The sequence below is a fragment of the Impatiens glandulifera genome, chromosome 9 (genome assembly GCF_907164915.1).
Source record: "Impatiens glandulifera chromosome 9, dImpGla2.1, whole genome shotgun sequence".
Taxonomy (NCBI): Eukaryota; Viridiplantae; Streptophyta; class Magnoliopsida; order Ericales; family Balsaminaceae; genus Impatiens; species Impatiens glandulifera.
Genome location: NC_061870.1, coordinates 28,328,037 through 28,350,810, shown reverse-complemented (window position 1 = coordinate 28,350,810; position 22,774 = coordinate 28,328,037). Strand labels below are relative to the sequence as shown.

The following is a 22,774-nucleotide window of genomic DNA, read 5'->3' as shown; positions in this document are numbered from 1 at the left end:
AAAAAATAACTATTTTCTCAAAATTAATATTAATTAAATTTTTTAAGTAATTCAATATTTATTTAAATAATTATATACCAATATTAATTAAAATAAGATAATTGGTTCAAATATTCCTATAACAAATTAAAAATGATATTAACTTAATCACACCAGGATAACACATTAAATTAAAAAGATAAAATAAGAAAAGAATACACATTTTATATAATAGATTACTTCACCGAGTTTCCAGAGAGAATATAAGAAAACGTTATTATTATTAATACGCATAAGATTAATAATACTATTTTAAAAAATTTGATAATTTTTCTAAATTGAGATGGTAAATAAACAATTTTAATTATAATTGGTATGATTTGACTTAATATATATAAAATAATTATAATTATATTTTTTATGTTTCTACTTTAATTTTCCCTCTTAAAAGATTTAGTATAACAAATTACACATTTTTTAAACCAGAATTTACATATGACCTCACTTAAAACAAAAAGTAAAGTCATTTTCAATTGTTATTGCTACAGCTGTATGCTGTCCTACAAAGTAGACTTAAATAGTCCATTTCTTCATAATTCACATACTATTACTGTCAAATAAATTCAGTATATACTAACAAAATAATCTAAAAAATCACATTTAAAATCAAAATATTTTTTTAGTGAGAATTAAAATTAATATCTTATTATTTTAGATAAAAAAACTATTTACTATTTACCTTAAAGATTATTACAGGCAACAAAAAAGTACCAAAAAATCTTAAAATCTTACTTGTGTTACTTTAAAGGAAAAATAATAGTACACAAATTTTAATATTTGAAACAAATTTGTGTGTTGTACATTAATGTAGTACTAGTAAAACAATCAAAAGTGACATTGCTATATGACACCGTCCATACAATATATATTACACAAAAACACACAAAGCAATATATATAACATAACCTGCGAACAAACAAACAAACTATAATACATTGGACAGGTAAAAACAGCTTCAAACATACTCTCTACTGCTACATAGAAAAGAAGAATGAAGCATCTTGTCTTTATTGAAACTACTTGCCTTTCTGATTCCGAAAAGAATCTTTGCAAATGGGCAATCATTCAGATTCACTCACGGGCAGAATCTTTCTTCTTGAACAATGCATATGCATCACTGTATATCGCTATCACATTCGAGAAAACCGCGAGCACGATCATGAACATGCATAGGATCTTGTCTTTCTTTGTTGCAATCCCATGCCTGTCTCTGTTCAGCAATCAAATATTCAGATGCCATGTTTCAGAGGAAATAGGACTACAAATTAACACTTACTTAAGAGTGATGGCTGCAGGAAAGATGAACCCGATGCAAACTGCTGCAGTTGCTCCTGTGAACTGGAAAGCATCCCAAATGCTTGGTATGAAATTAGCGCCCATGAAGATGACAGAAAGCAAGCCCACGCTAATGGAACCGAATCTCAAGTTGTCCAAAACCAATGGTCTTGCAGAAGGAAATAATAGTCCATCTAAGTTCAAACGAAGAGGATAGAAAACAATGGGAAAGACCAGCATGAGATGAGCTGCATAGCTAACACGAACAATATCGCTAAGCAACGACCCATAAGGGATGTGGAGATCAACATCGAAGTTAGCCAGAACATCGTCGAGAGTCCCATCGCCAAACAAGAGGAATCCGAATAAACTTGTCATCACATAAACAGATGAGCAAAGCGCAAGAGATGTTCGAACAACTGGTCTTATTTGAGTATTATCTTCCAGTTCATTGTCAATTGTGTGAACTGTCGAGCAATTAGAACACAAAGAGTTAAGGTTAGATTCGAGAGACTGTAAATTACTTACATACATACTTACCATTGTAGTGGCAAATGTAAGCTGTGACGAATATAGGGACGACGGTGAAGAGATTCCAGAATGATGTCATGTCAGTAATGTTGGGAAATAACTGAGGCATCAAAATGCTTCCATTTATAAGCTTTATGACAGCAATTCCAATAGTGATCACAATGAACACAACCGCCAAAGCAACCGACAGGGCAGATGTGTAACTCAATGAATCTGTGTTGATATTCATTTCAAACTCAGATCATCAAACAAACATTCAAAAAGGGTTAATTAAAGTGACTGACTGACCAATTCGCTTTAAGCTCGCTAAAGGAGCAAATATAACAAGAGTGGTCACAAGAAGAACAATTGTACGTCCATTCCACCAGCTTGCGCCAAACCAGCCTTCCAGCAAACCAGTGTGATGAACTCCACTTGCATTTGTTCCCGAAAGGACATCGCCTGGTCAACAAAGAAGATCGAAGAAACATTAAAAGCTTACTTTGCAATTAAAACACAGAATTGAAGATTTTGTTACCTATTATTATCATATAGACAATTAATACGCCAATATTATTGACCAGAACACATATTTGAAGCATAATCTTTCCCCACTTTCCAAAGGAGTCTCCCATTACACCACCATACGAAGAAGTCTTCCCAGCTCTGCTGAATCTAAGTAAGAGCTCTATGGAAGCCTCTGCAAGGAATGCCATAAAGATTACCATTCCAATACCAAGAACAATACCAAGAACCTTCATGGTTGCAGGCAATGACATGATTCCAGCACCAACGATTGTTGTTGACAGATTAAACACCGCCCCCGAAAATGAAGCACCGTTGAACTCATCAAATCCACCATCTTCTTCATGCTTAGTGGGCAATAAAGGGACTTTCTCATCAACAACATGTTTGTTCTTGATTGACTTATCCTTTACAGGCTTAAGGCTTCCAATCGTCATCAAAATTGAATTGAAGTGAACCAATTAATACTGCATCAGATATCAGATAGAGGTGAATTACACATGTTAAATCTTGGACCAAGTAGATCTCAAGAAGAGGTTTTAAACCTAAAAAAAATCATGAGAAATATAAAATCCGAAGGGTTTTAAAAGGGGGAATAGATGATTTACCTAAAAGCTTTTGAATTTCGAACAGAGATGAAAGCAATCGAAACCCAGTACGCAAATAAAGATGTTGATGATAAGTTTAGTTAATGAAGAAGGTGTGATAGAGAGAAGGAGATTCACGGCACCTTGAGTTCAGGCCACTGGTGATGCAGATTGGAACGCCGTGAATCGACGAAGAAGAGAGTGAATTTATGAATTTGGATTCAATATCTTTACTGCGAGGACAAGAAGATCACGACAAAGTGTTATTATTATTATTATATGGAGAATAGCAGAGAGGCGTCTATATTTCTGGTGAGGAATATGGATTTGATGATCCCAGACAAGAGAGCCAGCATTTGCGGGACCGTCTTTGGTTGGCTGCATACATAAAATACTGAAAAATAAAATTCACAAGTCTAACAATACACTAGGTTCTTCAAATTCAGGATTTAGGTTAGTAAAAAAAATGGAGTAATTATCATATAATTTTGAAGAAATAATTTACTTATTTAAAAAAATAATAAAAATAGTATTAATACAATGATAAAAAATAATAATATTTTAATATTGGTTAGAAAATGAAATACGTAACACCATATTAGATTTTAGGTTATTTAAATAACTTAAGATACCAATTTTAAAATATTGGATTAAATTTATCCTTTTTTTTTTTGTTAAGAGAGTTTTTTTTTTTAATTTATATAATCACTCTTTTTATTTATTAAAATATTAAAATTATTTAAAAAAATCTAATAGTAAAAAAAAATAAGGAAATTTTCTTCAATAAACACTCAAATTATTCCTTTCAAATTATTAAACAGGACTTTTTTTTTTAGAAAAACTATGATATAAAAAAATATTTTGGTTATTTGAATAATCAAAATAAAAAATATCATTTCTCTCTTTTATTCCTTACATAGGGATGGATGTTTTTAATTTTTTTCAATTAATCGCTTTTCAACAATTACATCACTCATTTCATTAATCAAAATACTAAAATATCCTTTATTTTAATTTTTAATTTTTAATTTTATTTATATATAACAATTTTTAAGTCATTTTTATTAAAAATAATCATCACATTCTCAAAATCATCACCGATCATTATTTTTTTCTCCCTTTAGTTTTTTAAAAACCATAATCCGAACAAGACTAAAATTTATTTTATTAATTAAAATACTAAAATAGTTTTTGTTTTAAATTATTATTTTTTATTTTATTATTATATATTAATAATTTTTAAATGTTTATATAAAAAAAATCCTTACATCCTTAAAATTATCATCAATTATTATTTTTTTAAATAATTAATTTAAAAAAAAGTTAAAATATGAAAAGAAAATTAAACATGCAATTCATCTTCATTCCTTGTCATTTTAATTTAATTGTTATATTTAATTAATGAGATTAGATAACAAAAAGCAAATTCATAGAGTCCAAAACTTTGAATTAACTTACAAATGACAAAGACTTTTTTAATTGATTTCACTTTTAACTACTTTTTATTATGAAGTTGAATTTATTACTTTTTAATGTTGCAACATGTATATGGTATTGCAACATCTATTCGGGATGTTTTAAGTCCAATATTAGATGGGTTGACCGACAAACTATTAAGGATTTAATTGAATCTTAAAACCTCAATTATTATTATTTTTAAATGGTTTGACAAAAAAATATTTCATAATCTCAAATTTTATGTAAAATTTTGTTTTGTTATTTAAAAAATATTCTATCTAAATAATTTTTATTTTTGACCATTCTCGAAAATATTTAGTATAATAATTGTGACAAAATGTTATTTTTATAAAAATATTTTTGATATAACCATTTAAGTAATTATAAAAATATTTATTTTATTTATTTGAATTTTGTTTTAAATTTGAAAAATGACTTAAAAGATTTTTTTTTTTAAACGTTGTTAATATATATTTTTAACTTATTACTTAAAATTAGCAGGATTTAATCTAACGATGACAATGGGTACCAGTAAAATTAGCAGGATTTAATCTAACGATGACAATGGGTACCCGTATACTCGATACTCGTAGGTACTTGATGGTTGAGTTTGAGTTCGGGTATTTAAAATTGGGGTCGAGAATTAGGAGTAAAAATAATTACCTGATTAGGTTTTGGGTCGAAGATGGAGAGTGTGTGAAACCCAAACCCGATACCCGAAATATATATATTTATTTGTTAAAGTTTAAAATGTTTTTTCAAATAGCCCGTCGTCATTACAATGATTATAAATTTAGAATAAATATATTATTTATTTACTCATACCCACACTTCACTTTATCATAATTTCAATTTTTTTCACATAACTCTTAGGCCTAGTTTGATGAAAGAGTTTTTGAGATAAAACTCAGTTTTTATCTCAAAACTCAAACATCTTATCAATCATCAAATCAAATAATTTTATCATTTAAATACCAAAACTATCCTCTAATTTTATCACTCTCTCTAAGCCATCATTCTCTCACCTACACCATATCCTATAAAGTTAAAAAATAAATTAGTCTTCAAATTTTAAAAACTATTTTTTTTCTAGTTTTGATTGAATAAGAGTTTTTAAGATAAAACCAGATAAAACCCAAAAAAACTCTTTCCTCAAACAAACCCTTAATCTTTCATTTATTTAATAATAAAATATTTTATCTCTCTACTCACCATTCACATTTTATTTTCAAGTTTAACATTCATTCAACTTCTTTATAGTTTTTTGTTGAACTTCAAATAATAATAACAACAAATTTATTATATTTTTGTTAAACTTATACAATATAGCGATACAAATAAGTAATATTTTTATTTATATTTTTAATATTTAGAAAACAATAAATATAAATTAATATTTTTATCGGGTAATGGATACCTGTTGGGGATTGGGCACTCGACGAATCGGGAATGGAGATACAAATAGAAATACCCGTCGGGTTCGGAATTAGAGTTAAGTAATAAAATAAAAATCAGGTTCGAGGATAAGTACTTCACTACCCGACGACTACCCAACGAGTAAGGTACCAATTGTCATCTCTTACTCAAATCACAAAATGATACCCGTTTTCTTCAACATCATTCTTTTATTATCTTCTCGTTCTCATTGACCTTTTATTTATTTCATATAAACTCCTAAATCTTAAATCTAATTAGTTAAAAGGTTACTTCTCTATTCATTCTCCATAGAATAAAAAAAACACTCATGACACGTCACAACATAATATAAAAAAAGGGCGATAAGAAAACAGAAGAAGAAAGTTGGTTTATTATGATAAGTTTGTTATTGTTTAAATAACACATATGACACAACACCACATAATAAAAAATAAAAAATAAAAAATACATGACCCAAACCCACATAATAAATAAAATAAAAACACATGACACAACACCACATAATAAAATAAATAAATAAACAATACATGACACAAACCCGCATAATAAATAAAATAAAACACATGACACAACATCACATAATAATAAAATAAGAGAAGGGTGAAGGGAGAGAATACCTCCTAATTTTTTATATTTATAAATTTACAAATAAATTTAAAATTTTATTTAAACTATAGATAAATAAAAGTTAATATATATATAATAGCCTTATAAAAAAACAATGAAAGTCATGATTTTTATATTTTAATAATTTCATTAAACAAATCGATAAATATTTCTATCTCATCCAATTACACTATTAATATCAATCAAAACTCAAAACTTATCCTAAAATATTTATCATTTCTCAACAAACCAAACACAATTCCAACTTTAGACCAGAGGTATTTCTAAATGGGCCCTTAAGTCAACGCCTTTCAATGTCTAATATTTCAATCAATAAAGTTCATATTCCAATAACATTAATCAATTTCCAACATTACCAGAATAATAATCATGTTTAAGAGGAAGAATATGTGGGTTTTGAGCTTTGAAGGGAGAAAGAAAGGGTTGAAGAATCAAGGAAAGAAATATGCTGCGTATGAGTGAAGAACAAACAAAGTTATAAAAATCATTTTAAAAAAGTCTAGTCTCATTTTATCAACAAATGATATGTTCAGGCCGACCTATGGTAAGGCCAAAAAATAGTAACCAATAAATTTCAGGAAGAAGAAAGGAAGACCTCTCACAAGGGTACCAAAAGTAAAAAAAAAATAAAAAATTATTAGCTCAACAAAATTTGATTTATAGGTCACTATGTGTTAATATAAATATATAATTAACTTAACAATATTACAAGCTTATTATATTTATTTGAGTGTTTGGTTTATATATATATATATATATTTATTTATTTATTGACATTTTAAAAGAGTTAAAGTATCTTTTATGTAATGAATACGACAACTTTCTATTACAAGATATTCAAAATTATATTTGATTTAACATATCTAGTAACGGTACATAGTATTAAGGTGTCTAAGAGAAAAATAAAAAATTATTCTTATCTTTTATTTTAAGAATAATTTTTTATTTTTCTCTTAGATGTCTCGATACTACTTACTAGATATGTTAAATCAAATATAATTTTGAATATATAATTTTAAATATCTTGTAATAAGAAGTTGTCATATTCATTACATAAATGATACTTCAATTCTTTTAAAATGTCAATAAATAAATAAATAAACAAATATATATATATATATATAAACCAAACACTCAAATAATAAAACTCTTTACAGATGTTCAATTTGTCAATTTTGATTGTCTTTTTTCTTTTTTATTTAATTATTTATGATACGAGTAGTTTGATTTTACTTCAACTTTCTAAGTTCCTCTTCTCTTTAGATTATACAAAAATTCAAACAAAATAAAATTTTTAATTAATCACTTCTAAATAATTATATCACTAATTTCATTAACAAAAAATACTAAAATATTTTTTATTTTAAATTATTATTTTTTATTTTATTTATATATATCAATATTTAAAATCTTTTTACTAAAAATAATTATCACCTCAATAAAATTATAAATGATAATTTTTTTTTTTCAATTATAGAGTTTTTAATCCGAACAAAGCCAAGTTAAAATAAAAATAAAAATAATTAAGTATGAGAAAGTTTAGTTAAATTATATTTAGGGTCAAATTTATCAGCTATAAAATATATTTTCATTGCTAATTTTAGTCACACGTATCAGACAACGATTGGCCCACCAATTGAGAAGTTTGTGTATATTTATTTACATTTTTAATATTGCGTTATGTCATAGTCGTCGAAAATGACCGTTTGGGACGCTGCGCCACGATCAATCAATTGGACCACCCATTTCTTTTATCCTCATTTATTTTATTTTATTTTTAATTTGGTCATGATTAATTTATGCATATTATCCAATTTAATAACAATGGGTCGCTCTCGGTCCACTCCAGTGTTCAACAGCCCAATTAAAATCCACCAACCAACTTCACTTTGTCAACTTCAAGGCCCAAGCCATAGAACTCAGCCCATAATACACATCAAGTAGCCCACGAGTGTTCTTTTACATTTTAGAAAATACAAAAACATACAATAATAAATTTTCTTTTATTATTTTTTGGCTGTGAAGACATAATTCAAAGTTAAAATTGAACCTCCTTATTCATATTTATAATTTTATTTTTTTTTACTAATTTTTATATTTGAATGATGATATTAAGAATTATAATTTTTAATTAGACTATTTTGTTTATTTATAAATTAGTTTGATTAAATAATTTTTAATATAAATAAAAATATTAGCATAACGAAATATAATATAAACAATATCATGATTCAATTAACTGATTGCGAATGTCGTATTAAAAATGATCTACAACATGAACACCACTTATCACTTCAATCCGTTTATCATGACCTTGTTTGGCTTAGGAAAATATTATAATCATAACTAGACAAAAAAAAATTATAGGTTTTTTTTTTATAGAAAAAACATAATTATTATACTTACTTTTTCCCATTTTTATCCATATCTATTCATATTTGAACACATTTATATTAATAATTATTCTTAATAAAAACAATCCAAAACCATTATTTATACATATATTAACAGTTATATTTTTTTTGAGTTATTCATATTTTTTTTTTTAATATTTATAAGAGTTGTAGAATAATTTTCTTTCCATCTAAAATTTCTCAACGCAACGATTATCAACATATTGTTTTAGTGAAACATTCTAATATTATTTTGTGCAATAATATGGTTCAATCTTTAAACAATAATTCCATTTTTTGATTTTTTTAATAAATTTAGGTTATTATAAAAGACTGAATAAAGGATACACATGAGGGGAGAATAACAACGATGCTCAAGTCCATCTTCGCCAACTTTAAAAGGGTTTCGATAAGCTTAAAAGAGGTCAATCTTCATGAAATTGGAATGACATTCATCCGAAAATGAAATACGCGATTCTTATAAATTTTATGCGTAAAATGTTGGTTTCAATATTTTCAAATTAAGCGGTAAAAATAGAAACGATAGAAAACAAAAAATATTTTTTTGTTGTTGAATGTGTTAAAAGTTGTAACAAAGTATATAGGTCAAGAAATATACTACACTCTAAACCTTCGATTAAGACAAATTGTAAAATTAAGATTAATATTAATTACGAAATGTAATAAAATATTAGATTTAGCTACCAAGAGAAGATTACATCTAAATTATAAAGATGAAATAACATTAAATAAAAGTTTTCACAATCCTCTGTAGTTGAGGCTAAAGACTATGATATTCTGTCAACCGAATTTGTTGAGTTAAGGATAGAGATGTTGAAGCCTTAAGTGCTTATTTTTGTCGCATGTAAAATATGAACTCAATTTTTTTTCGTGCTTTATTTAGATGGTGAATCTCGGATTAATAATATTTTTTTAGACAGATTCAAAATCAAGAGCTGCATATGATTATTTTTTCAATACAATTATTTTTTATACAACTTACTTAACTAATAGTTATGACATACCTTTCACTCCATTGGTTAGAATGAATCATTAGTGTCAGTCTATTTTATTTGGATGTGAACTATTATCTTGTGAAATACATAAACATTCATATGCTTGTTCAAAATTTTGTTAATATCTAGGTTTGGACGTGTTCAAATGCAATAATCATGACAATTGCAAAGATATTTCCAAATTTTTATCACCCTTTATGTTTTTAGTATATAATGGTGAGAAAAATTTGAAAATACCTCTGCAATTGAAAGATATTGGTATGTGACTATTTTATTTGGAATATCTCTAAAACATAAATATCAACAAAGTTTTTAACAACTTTATGAATGCTAACGTGTCTTCACTGTAGTAGTCCAAATCCAAGTACTAGATTAACCATGATATTTCACTCAAAAAAATGAAGCGAAAAACATGTCATAATTATTAGTCAAATGGTTGTATCAAAAGTAACAACATTAAAAAAACAATCTTATATAGCTCTTGATCTTGCATTTGTTCAAAAAAATATTGCTAAACCAAAATTCTCATCTAAATGAAGTGCGTAGAAAAAAAAATTGAGTTTCTACTTTGTATGCGACAAAAATAAACACTTAAAATTTCAGCATCTCCATTTTCTAACCTCAACAAATATAACTTTTACGGTTTCTATAATTGAATAAGATATTATCATACTTCTAGCGTCAACTACAAATGATTGAAATTTTTTCCTTACTATTATTTCAGCTTCATCATTTAATTATAATTTTTTTTTATAGTTAAATCCAATACTTTATTACATCTAAAATGTCGTATTTCTGAACTTAACCTAGGATTATGTTTATGGTATACATCATTTATTATAAAATTTGTATCATTCTAAATAACAACATTAATCTTTGTTTTACAATTTGTCTTAATCGAAGGTCTAGGTATACATTTCTTAACCGGGATACTTTGTTACAACTTTTAGTGTATCATCTCCATTTTTATTTTTTACCACTTAATTTGAAAACAACATTCTATGCATAAGATTTATAAAGATAACATACTTCTTCAGATAAAAATATTATTCCAATTTCAGAAGTATTAACCTCTTTTATCATGACCTCTCATGTGTATCATTTCTTCCTTTCTTTCAAAATAGTTTATTCACATAAATTTATTAAAAAGTGAAATACATGTTATTATTGTTTAAAGATGAACCATATTATTACCCAAAATAAAACTAAAGGTTACCTCAATAGAAAAATATGTTAATAATAGCTGCATTGATGGGAAGATGGACGGTTGGAAAAGTTCTGAGAAATGAAAAAATGAGAAATATTAGATAAAAATTTAAAAGTGATGAGAAATTAAAAATTATTAATAAGTAAAAAAAAAAGGAAAGAGAAAAAAGAAGAGAATAAATAATAACTATTCACGTTCTAATTTCGGTATCATTATTTTAAAAACAATTATTAATATATTAAAAAGTAGCTAAACATGAGAAATATTGTGACAATGACAAAATCTGAATCACTTCATTTTATATTCTCACACTGTCGTGCTAATAATTAGAAAATTTTCAATTATAGAAATTACTTCTAGGAGGACCACAAATCTATGATGAAAATAAATAAATAAAATCACCACATGAAGAAACAATCAAGATTAATTCTACCGCAAGTTTTAACAAATAAACATGAGATTCACCGTCCAAAACTATTCTAGAACTCCTCTTTTGATCAAATAATTTAAATCAAATAATTTAAAACAGTTACCGTCTCTCTATCAGAAGAGCCTTTCAGAACACCTGTGATAATTGTCAATTAGTACAAAAGTAATTAGAAACATCTCCCACTTCAATATCTCCATTATGGACACGTGACAAACTGGTTGTCTTTTATCATTAATATATATTTTGAATCTCATTGGGATTCAAGAGATGGTGTTCGTGTCATGGCACTTTGTTGACCACCTTATTAGATTCTTATATTAACTGTAACACATACAAGACACTTACACACAAGTGATATAAGTTATAGACATGAACATTAAACAACAAACAAGGGTCACCACAACCCATCTCAAAAATCAAAATATAAGTTAGAAACTAACTGCAGTCCAATAACATACAAATAGTTAACATAGTAGTCTCATGTTATTGGGCTGAAGTTAGTTACTTGTAAGTTTAGAGAAAGTGGTATATATGAAACTAATAAGAATGATCTGGCTAACCAATCTAACTCGTACTTTTCCCGAATGAGGGAGGCTCATATAGTCATATGGCGTTCCCCTCTTCGGAGAACCTACGAGGATACGACACTATTTAGAAAGAAGTGTCATGTGAAAGATCACAAGGTCCCTAATCCCCAAACTACTGTTATATCTATGTCAGTTTCACTCTTTCAGTTCACTAGGTGGGTGAATGACTATTCAGACTAGCCCCACAAGAATTCTTGCTTCAACTTCATCACACTCTTCATTAGTCTCAAAAGGGACATCATATATGTTGTTAGTCCCAGTCTACCTTGATTAGGGTGTCCCAAATGATACTCTGTTATGTTGTCAAGCCCAAACCTGATAACAATTCTAACATCTCGACCCCACATGCTAGAGGCACGTGTGAGGGTATATGACAATATTGACATCTTATCTATGTTTAGGAAAAATAACTAGAGTCTAAAAAGTCCCTCCGACATATAAATAGTTTATTTTGTATGTTTTGCTCTACATTACCATTTTCCTCAACATGGTCACAACATGTTTGGAATGCTAAATGAGGGATATATATCTCACCTAACTTATCATACATGCATTAGACATAACCCTGCTATAAAAAAATAAATAAATAATGAAAGTATGATGTTGGAAGTGCTTGGGTAAGAAACTTTTGAATTCCTTTTATCTCACTAATTAGTGATAAGAAGAGAAAATGATTGACAGTGACTACATAAAAATTCAATTAAACAAAGTAGTAGTTGTTTTCAACTAGCTTATTTTATGTTGTGTGATCATGAGCATTAATTTGTTATTGGAGTTAGAAGACTCCTTTTTTATTTTTATTAGTGCTGCTGCTGCAGAAGAAGAAGAAGAAGTGGCAACCAAAGAAAAAGCACTTTCTTCCTCCAATTACCTCTATCAAGAGACTGACCTTGTGGGCACGGCTCTTTTGGTAGGGACTACCTCCCCAACATATTTTCCACATAGTCGTCCATCAATCCTTTTATTTAGACTTTCTTTTGGGAAAGCTTGTGGGGACTGAGCTATTATTGCTTCAATCATTTGTGTATTGAAAACTAAAGCTGGCTTAAAAAACTTCTTTCCCCTCCTCCCCACCTTAAAGAAATATTAAGGACCACTTATTACTTTACTTTGACTGAGATGGGGAAATCAAGTCAGATAAATTTCAAAAACTTGTTTGTGAGGGGGATAAAATAACCATATCAAAATTTTGAATTCATGTCTTAGACTTAAAACACGGTCTAATCTATATATATTATGACTTGATAGTTTTTCTGTCCCGCCATCAACGTGAAAGACCATGATCTCCAACACTACTTTATCATCCTAATCTCCTTAATTATAATTTGTTAGGTCCACAGAGTCGCAACATAACTATTTAGTTGGTATTCTTAACTATTGTTAATTATAAGGTGACATACGTAGTCTAATCACAGTTCTGTGGTCCTGAGATCGATCTATGTACCACACGCCATTAAGCCCATCGATCGAAAAAATAAAATAAAAAATTAATCTTAATGTATGAGTCTTCAACTAAAGAAATGATCAGATAAGGAATAGGATGGAATTGATTGAAACCTACCTCTTACAACAGCAACCATAATTAATTGATGGTGGGTGACGTCCTGCAACTTTAAATCAGATGAAAACAAATGAATTTGCAGCTATTTGTTCTAAACAAATAAAAACCTTCTTTATGAGTGGATGATATTGAAACAAATAATTGAAATAAACAGAAGAAAGGCCTCTTTGTCTTTGATATTGAGTTGTTACGGCTGGAAACAACTTTGACAGAGTAAAGGGAATCAAGACCTTGAATTTGAAATAAGTACACAGGGAAAGTAATACCGATAACATGATCCACGAGCAGAAAGATCGTTGAATTTATTAACCTAGCTATTTGTGGGATTAGAAGAATTAAAGGATATACCTATTGCTATGTTGATGGAGTCATTATAACAAGACTATCTAATGGCAAGTAGCTAATAACTAACAATATTTACAATGGCAAGTAGCTAATAACTAACAGGATTTACAATGGCAAAAAGATGCCCCTAAATAAAATAATCACGCAAATATAAAAATCACATTTTGCCCTTTTCTATTATTAGAGAAAGAAAATTGATATATGAACAAACATGGCAATGCGTGCAAGTAAAAAAGTTCCCTAAAGAGATCACTGTTCATGCCAATAAAACTAAGTTACGTGCATTTCAACAAAAAAAAAGTCATATATGAAAGATGTCATCATGCAACTTAGAAATTGGCAATAGGGGTCTAATTTTAAATGACAAAGAAAGAAGGAAAGCAAAAGTTAAAGTAAGAGATGATGTGAGGTGGTGATGGAGTTTATCCACTCTAAGCCAATCTTTTGGATCTTGTGACCTCATGATCCGAAGGGTAAACATTAATTATTATGTTAGAGAAATGATCTAATTGGTTCAATAGGGTGTGTAAGTTTTTGTTCAACAAGTAGGAAAATCATGTAAAACTTACCAAGGAGAACAATAACAGGAGCCTAGCCAGTTAAGGGATATGGGTCGACCTTTCATCCCATAAAGATAAAAAAGGGTAACTATTTTAAGTTCTTGGTCCTATCATCTACGTCTACTTCAGCAGCGTGAAATAAATGGCAATTTTGAGTCTGTCACTTTTTATGTCAATGGACTAAACACAGTTTTTTTTTTATATCATTACTATTGACATTATATTTAATTGAGTTTCTTCTTACAACAAAAGAAGAAGAAACTATTGATATTCCATGTAATTGAGTTTCTTCTTAGAACAATTAGAAGAAGTTACAGAATTAGCTCTCATCAAGGCAAAGGGTAATGATTTCGCTTCAAATGTCTTTAAGTGTTGCTTTGCTACTCTTGTCTATCACATTTGGATGGAGCGGAATGCAAGTGCTTTTTCTAGACTTCGAAATAAGGTTGAGCAAGTTTGGAGGTCTATTATTTTCTATGGAAACTCACTCATTCGAATGTGGAAGTGTATTCTGACTTGTGAAAGAAATTGGTTGATATGTCAAAGATGGAACATTGCTTATGAGGAAGTCACTCGTTTAAATACTTTCAAAATGGCCTAAGTCTCATCTAATTTGTTGTAATCCGTTTATTCATTTGGTTGTCTTTAATTTTATTTAAATTAAGACAAGTGTTTGTTTTGCCTTAATTTCCAAACTCATATAGATTTTTTTTTTTTTTTTTAATGAAATGACGTTAAGACGTAAAAAAAGAAAGAAGAAGTTATTGCCCATTTGAATACTTGTTCCTCTTTTCTGTAGGACAATACACATTTTGCGTGAACAAATGTTTGGTTCACTTGACTCATCTTGTATGCTACAAAGTGAGGAACATATATTAAAAACATTTTTTTTTGCTGGGAAAATTAGAGAGATTCATGATCAACTGTTTTCTTCTCTTCTTTTACACTGGAATTCCATTTGTTTTTCTAGACTTATTTGGAAACACTTTTCTTAAGAGTTGGATATGGGTATAGGTTTGGACGAGATAACACTTTCTAGATGAGATAAATTAGATATATATATTTATAAATTTATTAAAGACATCTCATCGAAATCCATACTAGACCCAACTCCTAAAGATGTTTCAAAATCCAGTAAGACTTTAAACTCTATTTCTTGTATAATAATAAAATTACAAGACTATATATTGGATTTGAACACAATTGTTTAATGTATGTCGCTGTGTACCTTATCTACTTTTGGAGAGCATATTGGCTTAGTGGGGGCATGAATGGTACGACCGACCAGTACCACCAAATTCAGAGCCCCATGGCCATGAATGATACGTGTGTGTGTGTGTGTGAGAGAGAGAGAGTATGCGCCCGCCTTTAGGGGCTCCTCAGGTAGATAGAATTGACAGGGGAGACAAGATGACGACCAATTGCATGAGAAATGGTGCAACACGTCACGAGGGGCGCCCACGCACGCTTGTTAGTGCGCTCCGTTTCTAAATTTTTTAAGAGCAGCACCAAATCAATCGAACCATTTTTATTTTGTCTCCTACCCCAGTCTATACTGTTTTCTATAAATAAATAAATCATATCGTGTCTTCATTTACTATCTAATCGAAGATGTCAGCTCTCAACTATGAAATGCGTAACATTTTCAGAGATTAAAAAAGAATATATATTAATCAGCAGATCAAAACATAGTATATATGTGGTTAATGTCATTTTGTCTAAGGGCAGCAGTGTCCTATGCTAGACATAACCCACTGGGCTCGGCTTTCTTGTGTTTGACCAAATACATTCATCCGATTACCTTGCTATCATGTATATATTAATATGGATTATAAGGATGTTTGTATTTGCTAGAGAGAGGAGCACTAGGTAGGATGGGTGTCAAATGAAATGCAAATAGATACGGGCGTGAATTGGTAAAGAAAAAGGAGATTTGCATGCCATATGTTGGGGGATCAGGTGGGTGACATGGGTTGTTCAATCATATTGCTTTTTGACATCTGATGATCAAAGAATGAGAACAAAAAATTATATCATAATAATGCTTGAGTAAGTTTTTCTTCTTTCTCTTGGGGTCAAAATGGTTGATCGTTCTCAAAAAAAAAAATGGTTGATCAGTAAAGTTCAAAAGAGAGGCCTTACCATCCATTCATTGTGCTTCCTATCCATGTCCATAATAAAGATAAGACTAATTCAAATTAAGCCTTTTCAAACTTAGTTGGGTTATGCCTTACTCGTTTTGGGAGCTTTGTATGGATTAGAGTAGGGGATTCATCTCAATAAGAATTAGTACACCATACAATATGGTGGATCTTATGGAATGAAAGGAACACTAGTTATTGTCTTGTTTGAAGACAAAATTCCTTTGTGTCCTCGGGATATAATTGAAAGCCTTGGAAAATGATTTTGCTTTCTAGTTGAATTTTTGTTGTCCAATTGCTTGTGTCATTTTGTTAATTTCCTTTGCTTGTAAGGTTTCTTTGTCACTTTTTTGGCACTTTTATAAAGAAATTGACCTTATTTAAAAAACATTAAATAAAACATATTCTCATGTTTCATGTCTCTTAGGTATTTTCTACTTGTTAGGATTATGCATAAGAAAATGCCAGATCTATTAGATATTTAAAATCATTTGTCATTCATAAATTATTTATTGTTTGAAATATTCTCTAATAAAACTGTCATGTAAGAACATTTATCTTCAGATAAACAGGAACAAGAAAAAATCTGTAAAATGCTATTGCAGATTTATGAGGCTTACTATATCAATCATATACCTCTAGTTTTGGTAAAAAACTTATCCACTTGTCCACTTGTTTCAGATTTCTATTGCATTCAATGAATTCTTATATGTGCATACTGAAAAAAAAGTGTTTCATCACAATTGTTATAGTTACGTTACGAAAACAACTTCCTTTAAGTTAAGCGGATAAACACAATAGCTTTTGGAAAGCATTTGCACTATTCAAGGATTTGAACAACCTAAAATGACCATCTGGATAATGCCCCATGGTGCAAGAGTTCATTCCAATTAAGCAAAACATGAATTTTGAATTTCTTTTAAAAAAAGCACCAAAGCATGACTTGTCACCTAAAGATCTGGAAAAGCAATTTAAGCTTTGTGTAACTATGTATACCTCAAACAGTAAACCAATTGGTAAATGAAGGGCTTTTAGTAATGTATTTTTGGATAAAAGTGGAATCATGTCCAAATGATTCAAGTAACTAAGGCATCGCAAGAAATATGTTGGAATAGTCTAGAAGATAAGATATTTAAGTTATTGAGAGAATTTAGACTGACCTTTCAACAATAAGATCACTTTTCTGATTTTGTCCACCCATATCCCATCCTTCAAAATGAACAAGCTAGAATCAAGAATTTTCTTAGATTGGAAAACATCTCAAGTATTTTCCCAAACTACATAACAATCCTCCTCTAGGAGTTTCTGAAGAATATCATATTTCCAAAAACTATGCACAAAACGTAACTATAGATAGTTTATAGATAACATTCCCACTCAGATACCATTCCAAACTACGCACTGAGCACTGAACATAATAATCATGCTTATTTTGCAATTCTAATAGTACCAGTACTCACCTCCAACATGATTCACTTCTTCTGGAATATAAAAATTTCAGCTTTTATTTCTATAAAAAATTGTCAACTTTTCAATAGAAGAAGGAAAGCATGTGGGAAGGGGAAAACAAAAATCAGTAAACAAAAAAACCAGCTAATAGTATATGGGACTCGTGCTAACTTTTTTAATTAAAATATATATATATATATATATATATATAAATTAGAGGCACTGTTAACAAAAAAGTACTGTTGTCTACGGACTGCAAGTTTACAAGTACAGAGTACATGGAGACATGAAGATCTACAGATTCAACTGCTTTATTCTCTGAGTATCCATATATGGGGAAAAGCACTTCAGAGAAAGAGAAATGAAAAAGTACACAACACTAGAAAGAAACCAGGGAAAAACAAGTTGAAGACATGACAGAAAAGACGAGTCCATATCTGTTTTATGATATTGTTGATCACCCTTATGGCTAAAGAGTACCTGACATCAAGGAAAAATAATTTACCTTGTTCATAAGATGATTCTGGTCCTGGATGCAGAACATAAGTTTTTTTGCTTGTTAGTATTTATATCTTTAGCATCCTTCGCATCCCACCTGTTGATGTGTTTTATTCCAGTAGGATTTCTGAAACTGAGCAAACCCTTTTGTCAATGTTCAGTAATAATTCTAAATAGGCTATAGATTAATTTAACTGGTTTGTTCGGTTAATACATTGGGTATGGATTAGTACTATTCCTTACCCAGTGTATTTTTTCTTTCAAAAAGACATTGTGTAAGGAAAAATACTAATAAATTCATGATATGTTGAACACAACATTTATTTTTGGAAAATCTATCCTTTGCAGTAGTAAAATACCAACAGGATCTTAACAAAAAACCAGAAACTTTACCAAAAGGGTAACAATCAATTTTATGTAGAATCTGTTTAACAACGTTTATAAAAAAACGTTTATATTTTCCTACAAAATAAATAAATAATAAAACATTTATATTTTCCTACAACATCCTAGACTTTAATGTATAGTGAGTACCTTAAAGCCAAAAGAACAACATAAGTAACTTGATTTACACTCACCAGTTCAAAAGTTTAATCATGTGATGATACATGGTTTGTTAGTTAGAAGTATTAGATAATTATATTTATTTTAGTGGTTAGGATAATTATGTTAGTCTTTTGAAATATTTCTTAGAATTTGATTTTCATGATGATTAGGTTTTAATTCTATAAATAAGGTCCTAGTCCATTGATGACATTATGCTTAATAAATATGAATAAATATCATCCAAGTATAGTCTCCAAATTTTCTAGGTCTTTTCCCTTTCTCTCAATTCTGCAATCCCAATTTTGGTTAGTAACAGTTTCCAATCCTCATGCTGATTTTATAGCTCAATGAAGTTTCACCAGGCTAAATAATGAAACAAGGTAACAAATTTGAGAATGAACTGTGTATAGCTAAAAACACACTGAGAATAGCATAATCGTGTAAAATATGTTTCATGAGATTATTTCACTCAGAAAAAGTAACAGCATTTGATTAAAAAGACAAATCTAAGTGCTGCTCTCATTATTCCAAAAGAAGGTGTTTGAATAAACAAATAATTTCCCATTTAGTCTTGACAGTCGATGCTAGATGACAAAACGGTCATAAGTACGTTTTTACAGTAATTGGTAATTAAGCATTGATTTAAGATTTAACTGGGGATTGTCATTATCAGAAGGTTAGAAAAATTAACAAGTATCCACTACCAGAAAAGGTTGAGTGAGTCATTAATTAGTAAAATAATCCTTTCCACTAACAGTAAAGGTTTGCCTTTACCAGCATTCTTCCTTCTCATTCCAATAGATCAGTTTCCAGGAAAGGATTGTTGGGTAGAACATTATTCAGATGGGTTAAGGATTGGTAATTATAGCTAAACTTTAACATGACTACTTGAACCTCCATTTGCTTTGTTTTCTTCCCCAACACATTCCTGCGCCTAAATTATTATACAGTCCACTATATCATTTCTTCCCTTCCTTTTTTCTCTCTTCTATCTCAAGTCAGCAATTTTCATGGAAAAATGAGCACCCACAATGTACAGTTTCCTCATGGATGATGCATATTTCCATGCCATGGACATCCAAACATATGGAAGGCATTGGAAAAAGCTTAAAATATATATTCATGTTGCCATTTTCATGTGCTTATAGCTTGTTAGGCTATTAAACGGCGAGCGTGTCAACATCATATTTTAAGAGTCTGGCTTTTAAGGAATTTCCATCATCATGATTCATGACACAAAAATGGGGCCATTATGACTTTTTTGGTCCTATAAATTACCTCCTCCTCTCTGAACTTCCTTTCAGCCTTAAATCAATTAATGCCGACTTCATTCTACTCCTTCCCATCTCAACAGATAAAAATCTATAGACCTCTCATTGAAACCATGCAACCAAGTGATTTTACAGAGCCCCAGTATATTGGTAGTAGTCATATAAATCAGTGTGCAGATGATCAGTATGCAACTGATTTTAGTTTGAGCCAAAACAATGCATACACAATTCAGGTTAACAGATTCTCCAATCCTTTGTATCATCTCCAGATTGCTCCTCAAGTTCACGATTTCAAAACACAGATGGCATGCTTGAGTAACAACTCGTCAGATGATACAGATGAACAACAGATGAATCTCATCAATGATCGGAAGCAGAGAAGAATGATATCTAACAGAGAGTCAGCACGCCGATCACGCATGAGAAAGCAGAAGCACCTGGATGAGCTCTGGTCACAGGTGCTTTGGCTGAGGACTGAGAATCACCAACTTGTTGACAAATTGAACCACATGTCAGAAAGCCATAATAAGGTCCTTCAAGAGAATTCCCAACTCAAGGAGGAAACTTCAGAACTCCGCCAGATGCTCACTGACATGCAGCTGAACAGCTCTTGCCCTACGCTGCATGACCTGGATGATATCACCGGCAACACAGACTTACCTAAGAGTTGAATCCTCATTCCAGTCAAATGCATGTTTCAGATTTGCTTTTCTCGGAAGAAGCCTACATTAACTTCTTAGGTGATCTATTTTCAACATGATCTAAATGAGATCTTTCTTCCACATTAGGGGATATCGTAATAACATGTATTCAAGATGTACTTATTCGTAGATCTTAATTCCGGTTTTAACCATTTGGCTGTAGAGGATATGTGTTGAATTTGATCAATCATGTTGTTGAAGAGCCATGAGGCAAATTAATTTGGTAGAGAAGAAAACAGTCAAAAGAAGAAGGGCAGATGACCATTATTACTCAAATGGAAGAAAAACTCCCAATACATGCTGCTACAGATAGAACTTGGAAGACCATAACTTTGTTTTAACTTAACTACTTGGCCATAACACTTTGTTCATGATTTGACAAAAGAGATACATATGGATATGGTGTAGTACAGAAGTTTCCATATAAGGAGAAGCACATGATATAAAGGCTATCCACAATTATCCCAACTATTGTTTCTAGTTTTTGGAGGATTTCTATGACATACTGAGATTACCCCCAAAACATGACGTCTACCTACTTTAATTGATGCAGAAATATTTCTGATTATTATTACCCTAATGAATCAAGTAGGAAATTGAACTGTAGTTTTACCAGCCATGCCTATCTTTCCTATTCTTGTAGAGCTTTATCTCTTTGCTTCTTAGAACAGACTTCACTGTTACTTTTAACTGCAAAAATGAGGTATCATTCACTATTCTACTTTTGTTGCATCATTGTTCATTTCTCTTTTTTCTCCACTAACAGGACTTTTTTTTTTTAAAGAATGATCATATCATTCAGAAGACATTATATCGATTCTTTGGAAGAACTACTTACTGTTCCCATTATATCCGTTCTTTGCAGCAAGGAACGGTATTCACTATGAACTTTCTCGAAACATTGCTTGTAGGACCTTTCACAAATCACAACCCTAACAATAACCTACAACTCATATACTTATCACATTTAAATGGTGCTTTGAACAGGAAAAACAAAAGATGTTCACCCTAATCGCTTTAGGCTTTCATTGGAAATTCGTAAAGTAGTCTAGACTTGCATCATTATTCAATGAGATATTCCAGATAAACCTGACCTGTTTCGAGAATATCTACACTCTAATGCACAATTACTGTTGAATTAAATCGAATCCTTCAATTACTCTTGCATAATGCAATACGATCAAAACTCAAAGAAAAAGGAGAGGATATATTAATGGAAATTCGTAAAGTAATCTAGACTAGCATCATTATTCAATGAGATATTCCAGATAAACCTCACCTGTTTCGAAAATATCTACACTCTAATGCACAATTACTGTTGAATTAAATCGAATCCTTCAATTACTCTTGCTTAATGCAATACGATCAAAACTCAAAGAAAAAGGAGAGGATATATTAATGGAAATTCGTTACCGTCGTCACACGAAATGCAGAAGAAGATGAACATTGAATGAGAGAGAGACTCCATTCCAAAGCCCGCCATAACTGATGGATCCATCATCAGGTTCAGGAGAATATGAACGAAGCAGACTCACCGCGTTACGCGCGGGCAATTAATTTCATTATTATTTTTTCTATTCAGTCAAAATAAACGGGGAGTTAGTTAAGATT

At 30.0% G+C, this 22,774-nt stretch overlaps 1 protein-coding gene, 1 long non-coding RNA gene and 1 pseudogene across 4 annotated transcripts; 1 reads left to right on the top strand and 2 right to left on the bottom strand.

Moving 5' to 3' along the window:
- Positions 1-797: 797 nt before the first annotated feature.
- LOC124914490 (amino acid transporter AVT6A-like) lies at positions 798-3,118 on the bottom strand. Of its 2 annotated transcripts, none has more exons than XM_047455048.1 (6): positions 2,958-3,118; positions 2,363-2,816; positions 2,134-2,286; positions 1,855-2,058; positions 1,316-1,781; positions 798-1,249 (listed from the first exon to the last, which is right to left on the bottom strand). In XM_047455048.1, the coding sequence occupies exons 2-6, from the start codon at positions 2,784-2,786 to the stop codon at positions 1,111-1,113; spliced, it is 1,386 nt and encodes a 461-aa protein (XP_047311004.1). In that variant the 5' UTR covers positions 2,787-2,816; positions 2,958-3,118; the 3' UTR covers positions 798-1,110. The 2 variants fall into 2 exon arrangements, with proteins under 2 accessions (XP_047311004.1, XP_047311005.1); XM_047455049.1 differs by having other exon boundaries at positions 3,080-3,095.
- Positions 3,119-11,648: 8,530 nt separating this feature from the next.
- Positions 11,649-22,694, bottom strand: LOC124914254. 2 transcript variants are annotated; one of them, XR_007096810.1, is made up of 4 exons: positions 18,653-18,811; positions 17,859-17,907; positions 13,653-13,701; positions 11,649-11,825 (listed from the first exon to the last, which is right to left on the bottom strand). It is a non-coding gene; the product is annotated as an uncharacterized LOC124914254 (long non-coding RNA). The 2 variants fall into 2 exon arrangements; XR_007096811.1 differs by lacking the exon at positions 11,649-11,825 and adding an exon at positions 22,577-22,694 and having other exon boundaries at positions 13,016-13,701; positions 18,653-18,778.
- Positions 20,511-21,363, top strand: LOC124914253 (annotated as a pseudogene).
- Positions 22,695-22,774: the final 80 nt, after the last annotated feature.

What these genes read in the sequence shown, in the direction of transcription:
- LOC124914490 (XM_047455048.1), bottom strand. Translation starts at nt 2,786, where the DNA reads ATGACGATTGGAAGCCTTAAGCCTGTAAAGGATAAGTCAATCAAGAAC. An exon ending in TGTCTATATGATAATAATAG is followed by an intron (nt 2,287 to 2,362) that starts GTAACAAAATCT and finishes TTTGTTGACCAG; the next exon opens with GCGATGTCCTTTCGGGAACA. An exon ending in AGCGAGCTTAAAGCGAATTG is followed by an intron (nt 2,059 to 2,133) that starts GTCAGTCAGTCA and finishes ATATCAACACAG; the next exon opens with ATTCATTGAGTTACACATCT.